This window comes from Phyllopteryx taeniolatus, chromosome 2 (genome assembly GCF_024500385.1).
Source record: "Phyllopteryx taeniolatus isolate TA_2022b chromosome 2, UOR_Ptae_1.2, whole genome shotgun sequence".
Lineage (NCBI taxonomy): Eukaryota > Metazoa > Chordata > Actinopteri > Syngnathiformes > Syngnathidae > Phyllopteryx > Phyllopteryx taeniolatus.
In genome coordinates, this window is record NC_084503.1 from 2,171,050 (window position 1) to 2,191,543 (window position 20,494).

General features: G+C 41.9%; 2 protein-coding genes across 5 annotated transcripts; one reads left to right on the plus strand and one right to left on the minus strand.

The window, feature by feature from the left end:
• Window positions 1-458: 458 nt before the first annotated feature.
• Window positions 459-13,319, plus strand: scg3 (secretogranin III). Of its 2 annotated transcripts, XM_061751885.1 has the most exons (12): window positions 462-828; window positions 1,484-1,536; window positions 1,633-1,675; window positions 1,855-2,058; window positions 4,018-4,160; window positions 4,804-4,950; window positions 5,035-5,272; window positions 5,859-5,975; window positions 8,338-8,421; window positions 9,160-9,267; window positions 9,783-9,872; window positions 12,463-13,319. In XM_061751885.1, exons 1-12 carry the CDS (start codon window positions 732-734, stop codon window positions 12,579-12,581), a joined length of 1,443 nt encoding a protein of 480 aa, XP_061607869.1. In that variant the 5' UTR covers window positions 462-731; the 3' UTR covers window positions 12,582-13,319. The 2 variants fall into 2 exon arrangements, with proteins under 2 accessions (XP_061607878.1, XP_061607869.1); XM_061751894.1 differs by lacking the exon at window positions 9,160-9,267 and having other exon boundaries at window positions 459-828.
• Window positions 2,049-18,048, minus strand: lysmd2 (LysM, putative peptidoglycan-binding, domain containing 2). Of its 3 annotated transcripts, XM_061751917.1 has the most exons (4): window positions 17,581-18,048; window positions 16,452-16,798; window positions 2,608-2,803; window positions 2,049-2,529 (listed from the first exon to the last, which is right to left on the minus strand). In XM_061751917.1, exons 1-3 carry the CDS (start codon window positions 17,830-17,832, stop codon window positions 2,656-2,658), a joined length of 747 nt encoding a protein of 248 aa, XP_061607901.1. In that variant the 5' UTR covers window positions 17,833-18,048; the 3' UTR covers window positions 2,049-2,529; window positions 2,608-2,655. The 3 variants fall into 3 exon arrangements, with proteins under 3 accessions (XP_061607901.1, XP_061607892.1, XP_061607910.1); XM_061751908.1 differs by having other exon boundaries at window positions 2,049-2,803; XM_061751926.1 differs by lacking the exons at window positions 2,049-2,529; window positions 2,608-2,803 and adding an exon at window positions 12,889-14,854.
• Between the last annotated feature and the right edge of the window lie 2,446 nt (window positions 18,049-20,494).

A 20,494-nucleotide genomic window follows, 5' to 3' on the forward strand; every position in this document is an offset into this window, starting at 1 on the left:
CAGGAAGTACGTTTTCGTTCTGGGCTTTGGTCACGTGACACATAGGTGTTTGACTGCCTATAATTGCCACAAGATGGTGGCAAAGCACTGCTTTTGTCTGAAAGAAACTCCTCAGCTCTGTTCTACATAGTTTCCTTGGCACCCAGTAGGCCATAAGATGGTGGCAATGTAATTTTTTGTTGCTTTATGAGCACAAAAACAGCAAATAGGTGAGTTTTTCAGTGACGAACGGAGGGTAGGTTCCAAAACAAAATGATACAATCGAATACCTGAATTTGTGCATGCCATATCAATAATACAACATTGACATGAAGTAAAAGCAGAATTTCTCCAGCTCTTTGTGGTGTTTTCAATCCAAAGCATCACAGAGAGTACAGCGTGTGCGGTGCCAGTGTGTAGTGAGGACACTTCTTACAGCGTCCTCCTCCTCCTCCTCCTCCTCCTCCTCCTCAGTGAGGGGGCAGGTCCTGTGGTGCCGAGCTGTGTTACATCCTCCGGCCAGTGACGCTGTAGCTCACACGAGGGTTCGCTCAGCCTTCCTTCGCTCACCCTTTGTCGAGGCAAACCGTTTGGGGTGACCTGCTTTCAGCACCGCAGCCCGCAGACAGCTCCGCCTCCCGAGATCAGACCAGCCGCTCCCCGGCCGAGGGCTTCGCTCGAGCGGCTAGCGGTCTCGCAGCATCCGTGGCGACCAGTTGGTTTTTTTTTTACATTTTTATTATTAGTTGAGGATGGCACCAAAACACCTTTGCATGGTTTTCCAGCTTCTACTTTTCAGTCTACTCAGCCAAATATCTGCCTTTCCAACACCGACAGCATCTAGCAATGGTGAGTTGGCCTTTCAAAGGGCATTTTAATTCATTTATATTCAATAAGCAGTACAGTCATTTAGATTAGATATTCGCAACAATGCAAAGAGGTACAAACTTTAGTGACACATGCTGACTTAACAGACAATACGGCAAAATTCCCTTTCCACTAAAACAGACCATTAGGATGCAAAGTACTGACAATAAACAGTCAAATAACTGCTGACTAATTGTAGCTCAGATTACAGTCTGATTTCTAGTTGCTTGTAGCTGTTCCCAGCGATTCCATGTCAATTTAGCAGTAAATCTGTTCATTAACAGAATACAGCAAAGTTGAGCTGCAGCTCGGCGGCGGCGGCTGTTAGGGCCTGTGGTCTATTTTCGACTCGGTTTAATCTTTTGTTGGATAATCCGATTAAGGTCTGCCCAAGGGAGGGGTTGGGTGGACCGGGAGGGGAGCACCCGTCACGTCTGGAAGATAAAAACCCAAGTACAATAATGACAACGACAAATAAAAAATCCAAAGTGGAGAAAATTAGGATAACTATAACCTCCAGATTTGCCCCAAAAAATGAAGAGACCACTTTAAAAGTATCAGTTTGGCCAACAAATCATCATTGACATGCAAATAAACAAAAAAATAAAGTGTTTCTGTCCTTTACTGTCTTTCGCAGATAAATCTGTGTACAACCGACAGCTGACAGAAGAAAGACCGCTCCAAGAGCAGGTGAGGCTCTTTGCTCTCTCCCACCAGGCAAACATTAATAATCAGGGCTAATATGCGAAGTGGAAATGATTTATACATTGCTTGTCATTTCCTTAGATTGCTGAGGCGGACAGCGTGAAGGCTGCGGTACAGTCGGCCGGTAAGAGGAAACTGTATTGCCAATCAATTAATGACACATCCTGAGTTCAGGTTTCAGCACTGCCAGTAAGAAAATACCTCGTCAATGCACGGAGAACCTGAAATAATCTTAGCGATCTATGATATTGTATTTTAGAAAAGGGCCGTGGATGAATGATTTTCATTTGTGCTGCCTATCAGAAAGCAAGCGGCCCGCCGTCTCCGAGGAGCCGGACGGAGGTGACCCGACCGTGCTCAAGTCGTTGGCCCGGAGCCACAAATCCAAGGAGAGCGCCGACGAGCTGGAGCAGAAGAAAGATGAGTACATTCCCGATGAATCTGATTCCACCAAGACTCGCCGCCTGGCCGAGGAATTTGACTCGACCAAGAACGGAATGGAGCACGGCAAGTAGCCGGCGTGTGGCAAAAGTGGATGTCAGCGAGATCGTCTCCCAGCACTCAGAAGCAAAATCTCTTTTTTCATACAATGCCTCGAAAATACACATTTTTTCAAATTGATAGTACTTTAGACACATTTTTCATCAGTTGTATATTTCTGTCCCAACGTTCATAAAAGGTGCACAGGTCAAATTTCAAAAAGAGGAGAGGAGAAGCGGCACTAAAACAGGCCGAAATCCAGATGTCAGGGGGGTGAGGCAGGGTAAGAGACCAGTTACATAGTGGCTGTGGTTTAAGACTGGAGAAATACGTTTTAGGTTTAGGAATTGCTACAGAAATAAAAAAAATAAAAAATAAAAAAAAGAAATCAAATGTAGTTATACAGTTATGACAGTGTCTTTCTGATGAAAGAGTGGGAAAAATAACAGGACCTAAAAGTAAGATTCGCCAGAGTATTCCAAGAGGATTCCAATCAGCCTGAAAAAAAAAAAAAAAGCATGCGTAAATCCTTCTAAGCCAAATTCCATCAAGGGATAAAACATCATAAAATACAACCTTCCCGCCGTATGATTCAGCGTAATAGAATCCCTGAAGTGAGGTGACTCAGACACAAATCATTTGACGCTCAGCATCGCGGAGCTTCTCGTCAGCTTCCGTGCCAGCCGAGCACACTTTGGATGTTCTTTTGTTGCTCCTCGGAGTGAGACGACAATGGCTTGACGATGATCCAATAAGGCAGCACGCGCTTGCTCTTTGTAGGACGCACGGGAGATATAAAAGAAGTCAAGCTCTGAGAATAGCTTCTCTCTTACAAGGGAGAGCAACAAAATACACAATACATGGCGTTGTCAAAGTATTTGGGCACTCTCCGATACACCTACCCGAGGTAAAAATGGAAGAAAATATGTAGTGTTACTCGCAAATTCATGATTCACTGATTTTTTGGGTTTTTGGATTTTTTCAAACCTATCCTCCGTTATTCGCTCACCGATTCACTATTTTAGTTTTCAGGCCAAAGCCAAGTTTAAAATACAAAATATTTGGCACAAAGTAACTGTTGAGTTGAAGGGAGGAGACAGGTCATATTCCTGTTTTAATAAAAGAAGTGCTTTGGCACCACGACACTTTTTTATTATTATTATTATTATTGGACCACCCCAGATTGTACAAAAAAATAAAAATCAACACGGCCAGCATCAAAAGGTTACGGGAAAATGTTAAAATGTTTAAGGATAGCAACTATTTTTTTTGAATTTGAAAAAAATGTGACAAAAGTTAAATGGTTGGTGAGCAAGTGGTTTGTGTGGAGGTTTCAAATCGGCGCTTTGGTCGAAGAAGAATCCATACAGCAACAGCCTCACTTTGATCGTCACCACCTAACCTCCTCTTTGACTAAGAAAGAAGGTGTGTGGGGGTGGGGGGGGGGGGGTGTAGAGGCAGTAAAACAGGCCAAAATCCAGATGTCGGGGTGTAAGGCAGGACAAGAAACTAATTGCATTCTTAGTGTGGTTAAACTACAATCAAGAGTGTAGAAATAAGTCTTCAATCAAGATTTAACCAAATAAATTCAAATGTTACAAGATATCACACTATTTTTATCCCCCAAAAAATAAGCTGAATGTTCCAACATATAACATCGTTTTTGTAATTTAGACGTCCCAATCATACTAACAACACATTAGTCACAAGTTGTTTTCTCTCAATGTGAATTGGCTTTTGCATGTTTAACAAACACAAGGTGAAGTGGGCCCCATCGCGTCCTATCAATTTTTCCATAAGTGGCCCTCAGTGGAAAAAGTCCACGCCTGATTGCTAAATGAATTGTCGGTCTCGAGAGGCTTTATCGAGGATGGCTGGAAGACTGTCGGGTAATCAGTCGCAGCGTTTCCTGTCAAATTAACCGAGTGCCACACAATTAGCGGACACTGATGAGGTCCCCCCCCCCCCCCCCCCCTCTCCTCTCAGATGACACGGATACGTTCCGTCAGGTGGACGGCACTCCGCTAACGGCGGAGGACATCGTACAGAAGATTGCGGACAAGATCTACGAGGAGGACGACAGAGGCGTCTTCGACCGGATCGTTTCCAAGCTGCTCAAGCTGGGTCTGGTAGGTTTGGCGCTAGTGTGCACGATGCACACCATGAGCTTTTGGCCTTCAGCGAATGCCGCGACAGCAAGTACAAATAGTTTCTGACTGTACTGGATTGAGTATGTCTGGATTATAAATGACAAGCGTGGACACAGAAGGAATTCAAATCGTATCTCCAGGCACCACTCTATCTGTACTTCTTTCTTTTTCTCTGATGAGAATTTTTTAGAATTTTCACTTCTTCTATTTTAAAACAGATATCCGTACTTTCTACTCCTCACCCGTGAGGTGGATGGATGAACTCAGCAAAGGAGAAGTGCTCACTATTTCAGTACATTTGTTGAGAGAAACAGCTGTTTCGTGCACTTAGAAAAAGTTTTAAGTAGAAGTACAAGAGCTGAATCAGTACTTCGATTTTTACCAGAGTCCATCTGTGCTTCCAATTAAGTACGGAGTACTTTTGCAACCTCTGTGCCGGAAAAATGGTCTTTCTCTCTGCGTGAAATACAATCAAATGAGACCTGTGAATTGGATTTTGTGCACCTGGGTATTATTATTACGACGCCTCAAGCGCTCTGTTTCTCTCGCTCGCATGAATCAATATCATACAATGTATGTCTTACAGCGCAGTTGTTCCCAGTCTTGCCATTTGTCTTCTTAGATAACGGAAAGTCAGGCTGACACGTTGGAGTACCAGGTGGCCGAAGCCCTGCAGGATCTCATCACCAACAACGCCAAAAAGAATGAGATCGAGGACAGCAATGACGAGGAAGTCAGGGGCGTGCAAGACGCCCAGGAAGCGAAATTGGTACAGTACGAGCGATTCAAAAGGGGATGGCTGCTGATATGAATTGAATTCCATTGACTATAAAAATGCTCCTCGCACCGGCAGGATAAATGGGAGCAGCCCGGTCGGCGCTACGACGACGGCGACGACGAGGAGGCTGAAGATGACCACGACGGGGTTACGGATGAGGCGGACAGGGATGCGGGAGATGAGGACGAGACGTTAGATAACGCTTGGGACAAAGACGGCGGCGAGGATGACAACGAAGTGAGCCCGGAGGACGGCCTCCAGGATCTGCAGTACTTTCCCAATTTCTACCGCCTGCTCAGGAGCCTCAATTCGGGTGAGCGCAAAAGCTCAGTTTACGCCACAAATGCGGCCCCCGAGCCAAGATGAAGACCCGCACGCGTCTAATTATTCATAATCCCATCAACCGGACCCCCCTGCAGCCAAACGCCACATGATAATATCAACGCTATGGCAACCAATTACTGCAAACACAAGACAATGAGTGTCCTATGCAGATGGGGCGAAAGTACTCACGCTCTCTCCCTAAGTACGCCGAATACCGATTCTACTACTTCACTTAAGTAATATATACGCTTACACTATCAAAACAACGTGTAAGAAAGCCAACAGAGAAAAACAATTCACACTACTGAAATAGTCTCATACGCACAAGCGATTCTTATTTCACGCACATACACTCGCGGGACAGTCTCACACGTCCGAAAAAGCCCATTGCGGTATTTTGCGTAAAAGGTAGTTGACCTCTGTTGCCGTGAGGCAAAAGTCATCCGGAAAAAAAAAAAAAGAAATACTCAAGTAGAGACAGCTGGAAAATCTACAGCATTTAAGTACGGTAGTAGAAGTAACAAAGTACAAATAGTTTGTTCCATAGCATCTCGTCTCCTTCGTGATTGTTGCAGATCAAGACGCTCAGGAACGAGAGACGCTCATCACCATCATGAAGACGCTGATTGATTTTGTCAAGATGATGGTCAAGTACGGCACCATCACGCCCGAGGAGGGCGTCTCATATCTGGGTAAGACCGCTTTACGTGTCGGATCTTTGCTGGGAAGGCCCTGGAACCAAAAACAATCTCGCCTTAGAGCTATTAAACATCCTGTGTTGACAGTCATTCCGAGTACATTGACTATACGACAATATAAACTCATTATAGCCGATTTTGACAGTTGTTTGACGTTAATTTTAAAATATCACATGATCCGGGAAAAAGGAATTTTTTTTTTTTGGGGACATTCTTTCATCACAAAAAAATGGTTCCAGTTTCTCTTTCCTTTTCCTTTTTTTTTGTGTCTTAGACGCTTTCCCTTATCAGCTAATACAGTTGAGAGTAACGCTCCACTTGACAGCTTAGTGTCAAGGTCACTTCACTTTTACTTTTGTTGTGGGCAAAAAAAAATACACGACAGCAAAAGTGTGGAAAGAAAACAAAAAAAGTTAGAAAAGAATAGTAATATTCCTTATAACCCTATAGAACATCAATATAGTACTAGAATAATATGATACTATAATAACAATAGTAAGTCAGAAATATGAATATATACACATCCTTATTCCTATATACACTAATAGAATAATACTAATGTTTATAAGAGTAACTGCACTATCTTGAATTTTAATAATAAGAAAAGAACAAAGATCACCAACAAACAAATCAAAAGCAACCATAAAAAAAAAAAAAAACATATTTACCTACAGTGGCGCTCACCATTACTGGCAACCATGATGTTTAGGGGAAATTATATTTGATACAAAAGAGCAAATGATCAACAATATTTTATGGACAGATGAAACAAAAATAAAGCTTTTTAGCAATGCGCACAAGCAGTATATTTACAGACGGCGCAATCAAGCCTTTAAGGAAAAGAACGCCCTGCCAACAGCTTGCATGGTGGAGGATCCATAATGCTGTGGGGCTGCTTAGTTGCATCAGGTACTGGAGGCCTTTAAAACGGCCAACAATGAGTCCTGATTTCGATCCAATTGAAAATCTGAAATCTGAAATTGGGGGAAAGAAAACTGTTCAAATGCTTGAACAAAGTGGGAGAAAATACCACCTGAGAAGCGCAGAAATCTTATAGATGGATGCAAGAAACATTTGGAGGCTGTCATGGCTCCCAAAGGGCGTGCAACCAAATATTAAGGACGGGTGCCAATATTGCTGCACGTGCTCTTTTCTGTTTTTTGTTTTTCTTTCAAATTGCAATATCTACGTTGGAAAAACAACAATTTCTCTGTTTAATTACTTTGGACCTCCAATTAAAAGATCCTGATGATATAAGTTTGGTACATTTCCATAGCTATCATCGAGGTTGGGCAAAAAAATGAAAAAAAATGCCACACCTGGACATAGTATACATCTAAATATAAATATTATCAGGTGCCTAATCGTCACGCTACAGGAATATCCGTTGGCTGCAGATGTACAGTACGTGTCCTTCACACGACACTGAGTAGCAGCTGGCCATTAATGACCATGCACATCTGAACAAAACAGCCATTACACGTGAAGGGAGTTTCCATGGTAACCTGTTGGCCTCGGCCATATGGTTGTTATAGGTTGGTTACGAGGGATAATTGGTCGGAATTTCACCATCGCCTAGCAACGCGGTGGTAACGCGAGCTGCCCTCTCCCCCGGGCTGACTTCGACGCAATTGAGTCGGAGCGCACGGCAAAAAAAAAATGAATTTCGGTGAAAACAAACAAAAAAAAAAAAAAGGATAAAAATAGACAAGACTTAAAGTGTACGGAGGAGGAAAGAGAATGTTTACATGTGAGGCTGTTGGATGCTGAGGAGGAGGCTGTAAAAAACAAAAAAACGCATTTTTTTTTTTTAAACTGCATTTTGCCACACTGCAGGTGGGAGGCTGTAAAAAAAAAAAAAGTGTTTTTTTTTTTTTTTTTTAAACTGCATTTTGCCACACTGCAGGCGGGAGTAGGCGGTGTGAATACAGACAGAACCTGCAAACAGAAACCGAGTAAGAGACAAGTCGTAGTGAGTCGGAATTGTAAATGAGGAATCACTTCTATTTGCGCAAAAAAAAAAAAAAAAAAAAAAAAGAACATTAACCTACATTTGCGCTGTCTGTGTTGAGGACTTATTCAAGCAGCAATAATACTGTATGATTATGTTCACAAACAAGCAATTTAAAACATTTGTAATAATAAATCAAAGCATTTTGATCCTACAAACCATCCTACAGAAATAGCATGAGGATTCCAAATAGTAATATTAAGTTAAATAAAACTCCACTGTACTTAAAAATGTACTTCATTGGATGAAAAATAACAATAATAATAATAATAATAAGCCACTGGAGTGAAACGAGGATATAATGTTCTTTTGATTAGATTTTTTTTCTCTCTCTCTCTCGTGTAGAAAATCTGGACACAATGATTGCAATGCAGACCAAGAAGAAGCTCGGAAAGGCTCTCGGACCTCCAGAGTTTACAGAAGCTAATGGTAAACAAAGGCCACTTCATTTTACAAACACGTCCAAAGTTGTCATTGGTTGCCTCGTTGGTTTTCCTTGAATTCGGCTTTTTTTCCGACATTCACTGCGCCAAGGCACATATTTTACACTTGAGAAATGGCAGGGCACACCACGTGATCTCGTCTCAATGTTCTCACAAAGGTGAACAAAGAGAGATTATTTGTAGTCAATGGTGGCGGGTCAATTGAGGCTTTGCCACTGACAGTGTTCGCCACGCGGCTTCCCTTCTAAACAAAGTATTCAATAAAAATATTGATAATATATATATTTTTTTAACTATATGTATCTCTATTTTTAGATGAGCAAAACTTACAAAAACTATATTTTCAAATTCATAATTTACCATCTTAAAGAATACAATTTGGGTAAAATGTATTTCATTCTACCCTCAACACTTGATTTTTTATTTTTTTTAAAATTTGTTTTCTACCAGATGAAATTATTTATCAATTTTTGGACAAGGGAGAAATTCCATGTAATATTCTTTGTTTCCGAAAGGGACCTTTCGTGACTTACTGCACGCCACTGGAGCAAATAAACGACCCAATTTTGATTTGAAACATTTGAAGAAGTCTGCTGAGCACGAAGATGATTCGCATTTTCATTTAAGGAGTTTTAGCTCCAAAAATAGCCACGAACAAGATAAAAGCTCGATAGGAAAGTCGAACCAGGCGTGAGGATTTATGGAGTGTTCTGTTTCCGGGCAGTGGGAAAGAATTTCGACGAGGATGACAACACCAAGGCCGAGGCCGCCAAGATGCAGAAGGAGTATGAGAACCTTCAGGACTCCACCAAGGAGGATCGCCTATCGACTAGTCAGTCCACAAAGCAGTCGTGATGAGCACACCATACGCGGGCTCGGTTTTCGCGAGCGGCTTAAAGGATGTTTGGGTCAAATTTGGAAAAAATAATTTAATCAATTCCCAGTGTGTGTGAAAACAAGGAAATTGGTGTTAATGGTGGGAATCTTCAAACTGCACATGGTAAACATGGTATATATTTTTTAGGTTTGTTTGTTCAAACGGGAATTTGAAACAGTACCAAGAACTGTCTGTGTTCCCACCACATGTGCAAAGGTTCCTGCAGAAACATACACCTGTTGGTCTTTGTCCCTGTCCCTGTACTCGCTCGATACTAAAACGGGCAATAAATATTATTTTGCTTTTCACGAAACTATTGTGGAGGCCTCCATAAAGCATTTATGAACACAGTCACATCATGTCAATTCCATCAGGACATTGATTTTTTTTTTTTTTTTTTTTTTTTGGATGAGCAAAAGCAATACTCTTGTAATTGTCCTGCCGTCTGCTTTTGTTTTCTCGAAAAACAGATCGGCCCGGCAAGTCCGAAACCTATCTGGAGGCCATCCGGAAGAACATCGAGTGGCTGAAGAAACACAACAAGGAAGAAGGCAAAGACGGTGAGTTTAACGAAGGGCAACAATCCCGAGAATTGTGATGGCTTACAAGCGGCTCAAAGGCACGGAAGAGCTCAAACCGTTAAGCTCTTCTTGTCGTCCCTAATCTGCATTTGAAATGAGTCTATGAGGGATGCCCATGAATTTGGAGCGCTCTTGATGACTTTCTACTCATTACCGCTGATTTGACGTCTTTGTTCAGAAACAACAACAAAACATTCGGTAAACTCCTTCTACCTGCTCCTCGATATCACACCGTTTGCCACCGTAAAGTCTTCTGAAAATGACACGCCACAAAGAAAAGTGGTAACAACCCTGCCAAATTTGAACGAATACAACTAATTGGCAAGTAGATATCAAGTGAAACGTACTGAAACATTCAGAAGTTGGACGTGCATTAGAAAGTTTAGAGAAGGTCCAATTCGGTCCACCTTTAAAGGTTGTATTGCATTTTAGGTTCATCCTGAAATTCCACCCGCAATCCCAATAACTAACTTTTGCAAGTAATGTGTTTTTTGTTTTTTGTTTTCTCCATTTACCCTTCCTGACAGTGAAATCATGTTATCTCTTTTGTCCCAATTGTGCAAATTGAAATCTCACACCGGCAGTGGATAAAAAGACGAAACTGAATTGAACTTTACACTTTTGCGAAGCATCCGAAAATGTCGTCAATGATCTTTTCTTTCTGTTGTTTGGCACGCTTTCTGTAGATGCGACCGGCGGCGCTGACCCTGAAAACCGATTGACGCACAAAAGTCTCCCCGCTGTTGTAAAAATCAATGCCCAGCAGCATTTCATTTGGTAGCCGGAAATGAAATGTTAATGAGCTCTGGCTGTGCAGGCCGACCACTGCAGAATGCGATAGCTGCATGAAAATTGCATTTTACAGCGGTGGGCTCGGAGGCTTTATTTCAGCGTGTGTGGAGAAGCAAGTGCGGTTCAACACCAAGCCGGGGTGCCTTTTAACAACAATGGAAGAATTTCGACAAATCTTAATTTACAGGACCACGGAAACCAGGCGGGAGGTTTTAACTTTCATCTTCTTGCTTTTAAGTGGGACACTTCATTAGTATTCTAGTGCGTGATGGTCGTCCGGGACAACAGCCGCCTTCCCCGCTCGCTGTCGACCATTCGGCCAGAGAAGACACACGCTTGATAATAGGAGAGGATACGCTGAACGCACACACGGTCAAAGACGACATCCGGTTGTCTCAAAGTGGCGCAATCACCAGTGGAAATAATTTGCACCGTATGGGAAGCCATTTGAGCAGTTATTCCGTAGCCTTGATATCCAGCTAAAGGTGTACGAGTACTGTTCTCTGACGTTTCTCCACACTAGTCTGGAAAATTTGCGATACTATAGTAGGACAACTACATGTTACTAAGGAGGCAAAACTCTGCACTAGCTGACACCCGCATGCTACTAGTACTAATAGTGACGCACCAGATATCAATTTCAATCTCAGTAGCAGTACAAGGAGCACGAAATTGTCAACTAGTGGACAGTTTTGCCACAGTAGTAACATGTATTTCTTCTACTAGTATGCCAAAGTTGGCAAAGAGCATAGTAGAACATGGACCTTAACCCGGATATCGAGAATATTGAATAAATGCTCATAAGGCAGAAGTCATTAGATTGCGCAAGTGCACGTAATGAAGTGTCCCGTAATGATATTTATCCTTCTGTGTTGTTGGAAAAGAACAGCAGGCGATGACCAAAAGCCTCCTTGACCTCAGCCAGTGTCATAGAAACAGAGCGAGCGGCCATTTATTGTGTTTACTCCACCAGACAATCTCAGATGGCAGGTTGTTTGGAAATGTGTGTGTGTGTGTGTGTGTGTGTGTGTTTACGCCTGCACGTCACACAGATTAGGCAGCAGAGCAGATGGACGCACAGGCCACATCCTGGTTTTGCTTCTTGGCTCCTCACAGTGCGTTCAAATCCCTGACACGCGTTATGTTTGTCATCGGCAAACTGTGTCCCGGCAACCGCATCCTGAATGGAGGTGCATCATTAACCGGGGTTTCCCCTTATTGTAATTGGCTCATCCTCGTCCTCAGACTATCTCTCACGCGAGTAGGAACAATGTTTGTTTTTGGTCCTATAACTGATAACGCAGAGCTCATTTCCGGATGTAACCGGCTGCTGCTCCGACGTTGCGGTGTTGATTAAAAGGACAAGGGAAATTCAAACAGTCTTTGATACGAGTGAAGATGTGTTGATAACATGGGGAAATTGATTTTCCTGACTGAATTACACATTTGAAAAAGACAGTTTGATAATTGGAGGTCAGGTCCAAAAAAACATGTCATTCTATTCCCTTTTTTGAATGAGATATTTTATTTGTCATATAACATATTGCCGTGTTCGCCGCCACCTTGTTTCAGATACTCGGGAATTTGAAAAACATATATTTAAAAAAAAAAAAATGGATCTGATAAATTCAAATGAGAAAGTTAAATTCTTTTGTCTCATTACACCTCTTCAAAACGAGTTCCTCTCACTTATTATTGACGCTATCAGCGACACACACACACACTGCGAGCTATCGGCCTGAGGTCACACGATCGCTGTGTTATGTTTGCCTGGCAGATTATGACCTGTCCAAGCTGAAGGACTTCATGGACCAGCAGGTGGACTCGTACGTCGAGAAGGGCATCATAGCCAAGGACGAGGGGGACACCATCAAAAGGATCTACAGCAGCCTGTGACGTCATCCTCCAGCTTCTAGAACTGAATCCAAATACTAAGAGAACATTCATTTCTTACTTACACTTGATCCCCACGGCATGGTCAAGTGTATTCATAATACCTGCTTACGCTCCCATACATGCTACAATCATATTGAGGGAAAGGATGTAATAAAAAAAAATATCAAACGAGGCACTGAAATAATTTCAATACTATTTGCACGATGAGATTGGAGGGAAATAATCCCTAGTTTTGTCACAAACTGGCATTTCTATTATATTTTTTAATATAAATGTACAGCTTTGGAAACAATAAAGAGACCAAAAAGCACTGGACCTTTTGTATTTGTCAGTAGATTATACAATAATAAAAGAAAAAAAATCATTAAACACAAACATACTGTCCGATAAATAGCATAATCATAGAAACTTAGTTTGTTTCCAGAGCTGTAGAATATATAAGTCAAATTGTACCACTACATAAAACATGTTTTTCTTGTTTTTGGTGTATATGCAAAATCTTATTCTATTCCTGCTTTTCATTTAACTCAAAAATATATATGTGCATTACATCATAGTAAACTTCAGTAATAACTCTTGAACCCACAAGAGGGCGATGTGTCAATCATTCCTCTCCATGTATCGAAGATAAACGTTTCCATCTGAGTGGACACAAGATGACGTATTTTTAAATGTAAATATGTGATTTTTTTCTTTTTCTTTCCTAGAGTGTAAAAGCAATTAAAACCGTGTATTTTCTTTTCAAGTGTGCTTAATAGGTCCAATAGAGCAATAAGGGTAATAGTAACACTATCAAAGTATTTCACATTCATTGCCATGACAACACATCAGCTTGAAATACACTGAACAAAGACATAAATTCAACACTTGTTTTTGCTTCTATTTTTCCTGATCTGAACTCTTGTGAGAGTTCTGCGATTGACTGGCGACCAGTTCAGGGTATACCCCGCCTCCTGCCCGAAGATAGCTGGGATAGGCTCCAGCGTGAATGAATGAACTCAAAACCCATTAGGCCTATTTCTCTCATATACATTTCATAAATCTGTCTAAATATGGGTTAGTCAACACTTCTCCTTTGCCAAGTCAATCCATCCAGCTCACAGGTGTGCTGTATCAAAATGCTGATTCGACAGTATGATTAATGCCTTAGGCTGCCCACAATAAAAGGCCACTCTAAAAGCTGCAGTTTCATCACACAGCACAATGCTACAGATATCGGCACCCGTCGCTGTTTGAGAGGGAACAAACCTAATATATTACCATAAGTGAGTTAGTGTGTCTACAGTTAGTCAAATACATGCGAGAGACATGCTACAGAGACAGATAACTCGCTAGCTAGCATGGCTAACATCCGTTGGTTGCCGCTCTGACGTTACATCACGATGCGGAGAATAGCAGAGACGTTCAATGGTGAAGGTTATCCAAACATTTCAAAATAATACATTTTCGAGCTGGAATTGCAATAACGTGATAGCAAGAAACCGCACGGTTGCCATACCATCCAAATCTGATACGGGCCCATGCGTAGTGACGCCAGATGCTGACTGATCCGCAGCGGTAAAACTTCTAACTTTTAATGTGGCCTTTTATTGTGGGCAGCCTTAACCACACCTGTGCAATAATCCTGTTGTCTAATCGGCATCTGGCTGAGGCGCACCTGTGAGCGGGATGGATTATCTCAGCAAAGAAGAAATGCGCAATAACACCGATTAAGACACATTTGTGGACAACATTTGAGAGAAATGGGGATTGAGTTCAGCCTGTGACAAATGACAGCGAAAACAAAAGTGTGCCATTTACATTTTTTGGTGAGTGTAGTTTTTTTTTATTTTGGCCAAACAATAAAACAAATAAAATTTAAAAGCACATAAAAACGTCTCCACACATACAAACAATGCGCTCCAAAAATAGACGGGTCCCTTCTGATCTCGAGGAAAAGGCTTTTAGGGAACTTATGAAATGAGTATAAAGACTTCAGTCTATTTATGACCTGATGTTTAACTGGGGGTTAAATACTGATGAGTGCATGTGCAGCTGGGATGGGCCTATACAGCAGCAGTACATAAATAGATTGATAGTACCTGTAAACAAGATGTTCTACTTATGCTGTCTGTCTCCCAATCATACACATAACGCTTGCATATCCAGAACAACTAAAAGGCAAACATAACAAGCAAGAAGGTGAACAAGCAAGCGAGGTTCAGTTAAACACAACGCTCCGTTATATTTCCTGGTATGACGAAGTGGGCGCCGTGGCGTTCCCCTCACTGCTCCTGCAAATGAGGAAGACAAACAACGTTTCATGGAAATGTTCCACGGCGGAAACACGTAATCAGCCACTAAACTGGTCACGAGGTCGCGTGCGTGTGAGCGCGCGTCTTGTGTAAATTATGAACGAGGCTAATCGAACAGCTGTCTCAGGCGCAGCTACAGGGCTCATGTAACCAGGAAATTAAACAGAGTGTCGTTCCTTCTTTCCGTTTTTTAAGTGGCAATCGAAAATCTAAATATTAGTTGTTGTTTTTTTAAGCTTTATTAGATACTACCTAATGGTGCGCTGTGGAGAAAAATGCTCAAATGGGTTAATGTCCACCTGGTTGAGCATTTATTTGACATCCTACATATTTAGCTTCCATGTACTAGTATGCTTTTTTTTTGTCACCAGTCGGAGAACGTCGGCATTCTAGTAGGACAACTACATGTTACCAATGCGGCAAAACGTTGACAACTGCGTGCTACTAGTGCTACAAGCGACATATGAACAAATTTTACTCGTTAACCCACAGGTGTCAAACTCAAGGTCCGGGGGCCAGATCGGGCCTGCCACATCATATTATGTGGCCCGCGATAGCATATCATGTGCATCAAATTCCATGATTCTTGCTAAAATCCGTACTATAATTTAAAACTGTCCTAGGTAAAAAAAATAATAATAATTAGGTTGACTTATTTTAGGCAACTTTTGTAAACAAAACCCTTTTTACAGTAACTTGAACAATAAATAAATAAAATACTATGCTTCACGTCTGTTTTCAAAACTACTTTTCTATCAATTTTTTTACTATGGCAAAGTTGTTCGACTAATGTGCTCCAGTCGTTCTACTAGTGCACTCAATTGTTTTACTAGTGAGGACAAACTGCATTTTTACTCGTACATTGACCTTAAACTGGATAGCAATGCTGTTCACTGAGGTGTTATTGTGAATCCCACTGAGTTCGAGGCAGTCCTTGCCTCTTTGCAGCAGCCAATCATGTAGCAGCGAGGCGTGTCCTACGCGGAACTCAAGTGGGATTCTTAAGGCTTCTATATACTCCCGCGGTCGTGCAGCCGGCAACGCCCGCATTGCATCACGTGTACGACGAATTGCCCCGCGCGGCCCGTACGCGTAGCTTGGCCGTCCGTCCGTGCGAGTATAAAGAAGCCTTTAATGTTCTACTCCTCTGAGAGCTCATTAGTACGGCACTAATATTAGTCTTTCTAGTCAGAGGGCGTTTGTCTACATGTTGGTGCTAAAATATTTGTGTTCAATCCACTGCTTAAAGAGTTAAAGCACCACAACATAAATGCTAATTCGCGTTAGCATCAAACTAGCAGGGCTTTTCTTTGGGCAGTTGTTTGGCTGTTTTTGAACACACAAGATGCATTCTCTTTCTTCTACATTTAGTTGACAGTACTGTAAACCTCAACCGGGGGTGGCACCTCGAAGCCTCTTTTTCGATGAATTGCTCACTAGTTGCCAAATTGCTGCTTGCAAGTCATAGCAAAACAAAAAATATCAGTCGAAAGACAGCTCGCATCTCAAAAAACTAAATCGGCTGACGTGTATCTCAAGGGACCACTGTACTGTGGTTTTGTTGACGTGACCTCACCTCATTTCCTCGTCTTTCAGCCTGCGCGCTGCTTGCTTTGACTGTTTGATTTGCAAGTCCAGTCTTTGTAAGAAGTCTTTGGCAGAGAGCTCCTCCGCTTGGGGCCGGGAGCTTTTGGAGTCTTCAGGCGGCGGCGAGGACGCCGGCGAAGGTCCCTCGACGTCCTGCAACACGACACGTGGGCTCTCCGACTCCTGACACGCCGCTTCGCCATCCCCGTCGGGAGACTCCAGAGACAGTCTGTTAAAAATAGAGCGCTTGGGCACCGCCACGGGGATGTTGAGGCTGTTCTTGAGGAAGATGCAGTCGTTGCTGAACAACTTGTTGGCTCTCTTGATTTGCTCCATCTGGAAGATTAGGATGACAGCGAAGAAGAAGAAAAGTGTTAATAGCAAGGAGGGAGGGGAAAATCACACTATAACAAATACACTTAATATGACTTTACCTGGGAAATTCTGGTAATTATACCACTTTTTAGTGATTGAAAACTACAAGCTGGGATTGCAAAATGTATTGGAATTTTCAAAGTTGGAAACTTTCCGTGGGAATTAACGGGACTAAACCATGAATTTTCAAAGCTTAAGGTTTGCTCTTAGTTGGGAACGTTGAAATATGGTTTATATTTTAGTTCAATCCTGACTGGACAGTGGTACCTTATCTTACGAGTGACCCAATTTATATGAGTAGGAATGCACCGGTACGGTTTCTTTATGAGTACAAGTACAAGCCCAATTCCAATGAAGCTGGGACGTTGTGTTAAACATAAATAAAAACAGAATACAATGATTTGCAAATCATGTTCAACATATATTTAATGGAATACACTACATAGACAAGATATTGAATGTTCAAACTGATCAACTTCCAGTGTATTCAACTAAATACAGGCCGAACATAATTTGCAACTCATTGTATTCTGCTTTTATTTATGTTTGACACAACATCCAACGTCATTGGAATTGAGGTTATTATTATAATTATTTATTTATTTTTTTACTTTGAAGAGTTGAATCAGTACTTCTATTTCTTGGTCCTTTTTTTTTTTTAGACAAATATCTGGACTTGCACTACATAGTGTGCATACTTTTGCCACCTGGGTTTATTGCATGGAAGTCCAAAGTGAACTTACCGTGACACCATATTTGAGGGCGATCCCCTGCAGAGTGTCGCCGTCCGTAACCCGATGCTCTACGAATTTCTCCCCGAGAGAGGCCGTGACGCTCGCCGTGCTTCCGTAAGAACGTATTTTAGTCCGAGCCAGGCTTTGGGAGAGTTCGCTCTCCGACTCGGACCCGGACCTCGACCGAGGAAAGATAGGCTGGCCGAATCGTCCTCCTGCTCCTCCATCCCGCATCGGTAATACGGGCGAGAACTCCGCCATCTTCCTTGGATGCAATGTGGAACCTTTGTGACCTCGGTGAATATTAACGCCCGACTCGCGAGGTCGGGGCTACAAAAATGACAATGGCAGGATACTCAAAGGCTCCCATTCCCGCTTGAATTGTGCTCACTAGCCCCATACGAGAGACATGTTCCGGGGAGCGCTTCCTCAAAATTCCCTTTCGTCGTCGGGCTATTGCGTCGACGTAATGACGTAGCAGAGCGCCCAATCAGCGAGAAGAACAATGATTCACTTCCGGTACGCTTTATCAACGAAAGAAAATCCTTCCTTTCGAAGGGTGGAAAAAGTGTTTGTTTTTTTTCCTCCCCACACTATTTAAGTGTTTCAATAGACAAAAGTCTGGCTGTCAGATCTCATTTTCAATTTAATCATAATTATTGACATTTTATTATTTTTATAAGAAGTTACGCCACATTTTACCTCATGAGAACGATACTTTTTAAAAATCCTTTTTACTAGCATCTGTAGTCCATTTTATATTTAACTGCAGCGCTAACTTATTTTTTTATTATTTTTTTAAATTATTATTATTTTTTTTTTTATATGTATACCTGTAGTCTTTAACTACGTGAAGCACTTGAAAAGTGCTCCACTGAAATGTACTAACCTACCGGTATTATTGACCTACTTACTTACGTCCACGACTTACAAGTTCAATTTGCTCCTAACTAAAAACATTCGTATCGTAAATCATCTTTCCCCATTGAAATCAATGAAAATGCCATTAATCTGTTCCAGTCCCCCTAAAAACACCAACAGAAAAAAATGTAACATGTTTTAAAATAAGAAAATTAGCACTCTTAAAGTATGTGCTTTATTTTTTTTTTAAATCCAGTGACAACACGAACATAAAGAACTGAACAGTTTTTGCACGTGATTTCACGCTTCAATGCCCATTGACATTGTATACATTCTGCTGTGCAAGCCTCGGCAACCAGGGGGCAGTATAATGCAGACCTACATAATAAACGAAGAAGAGTGACACAACAAAAGTGATTTAGTCAGCTCCAGTAATATAAGTTGCTTTTGACAGAGGATAAGGAATTTACAGTATATCGCTGGTGTCGGTTCGTACTTGAAAAAAACGGATAAATCGTGTCACTCGAGTTGCGGTAGATAGATAGATAGATAGATAGATAGATAGATAGATAGATAGATAGATAGATAGATAGATAGATAGATAGATAGATAGATTTGCAGCTTCCCCTGTCTCATATGAACTGGGGGAAGTAATGAAAATGTTATTGTTTCTCGATATGAGCCTGTACTGCAGCTCTAGGGACCAACAGGTCAGTTAATCATTGCAGAACCGCAGGCGAAAGACCCATCGTCGAACTGCTCGATAACGAGGGAGTTACGGGGACATTGAGAACCGATATCTCAATGTTCACCTGACATTTTCATGAATGATATCAATATTGCCGTTGCCTGCCGTCCCTATTTCTGCTTTGCCTGCTCCGTGAATATTTATAACACAAAAGAAGCGCCCAAATTCACTTCATTAGTTTTACGTCCTGAATTAATTTAGTCAGAAGTTATAGAAGAGATGGTCCTTTATTCAATCCAAGTGGTTGCACACAATGATGAACGAACACCCTGCACCGGATGATGCTGACGAAATGCGCTGATGTCTTATTCACCTGGAGCACAAAGAGAGCAGGTGCTGCTTTGGGATGCAAACAATGAAATCTAATTTGCCCCGGCGGGAAATACTGGGTTACAACACTCATGATGGTCAAATAGTGAATCTATTACATTTGATAACCATGCAGAAATCTCACTTGCTGACATTTTCAAATGGAAATCAGCTGTTATGCATATATAAGGGTACAAACAGACCAAAGGAGGCAACTTGTACTCATTTATAATTTACGATGGTGAGATCACGCGACCATTGATTGAGCTGCAAACTGACCCATTTTATATATATATATATATATATATATATATCGCAACTGCAACAAAGTACTGTATGTTATAAAGAGCTAACAATGAGGAACATTAGTGGTGAACCCCTGGTAGAACAACCAAGGAGGTCTGCTCAGCTGGCAATAAGCATTGTATCAACCTCCTTCTTAGATAAAAGAGGAACAAGGGAGGAGGAGTAGGAGCAGGAGCATGATGAGTCATAGTCATCACGTTACCATGACGACAACCTCCTGAGCTGATGTCGACGGCTAAGATTTAGCACTCGGTGCAATATCCGTCGATGCGTCTTTGTCACGGCAGTACCAGACATCATGGGCCTCGCGGCTAGTGTAATGCTCGGAAGCTGGGATTCTCAACTGGCGGCTGGGGACCCAGAAGTGGGCCGCGGACCCCTAATGGTTGGGTCGCAGGCAGGTAGTAAAAAATCGCAGGAGGTCCTCGACATATCGTATTTTGAGGTTACGAATGGCAAGCGATGAACTAGTTTGAGCAGTGGCTTAAGAATATGTGGTCACGCGGCACGAGAGGGCACGCTCAGTTAGCGCCATGTTTATTGTTTTTCATTGGGTTCTGTATTTTTTTTAAATTCATACAGATATTTACTGTAATTATGACTTTACTGCTGTGTTATTGTAAATTAGTGGCAGTGTATGACATCGTAAAGCCATAGCCTTGTCTAATAGAAAAAAAAGTGCTTTGCTGCTATCTTGTG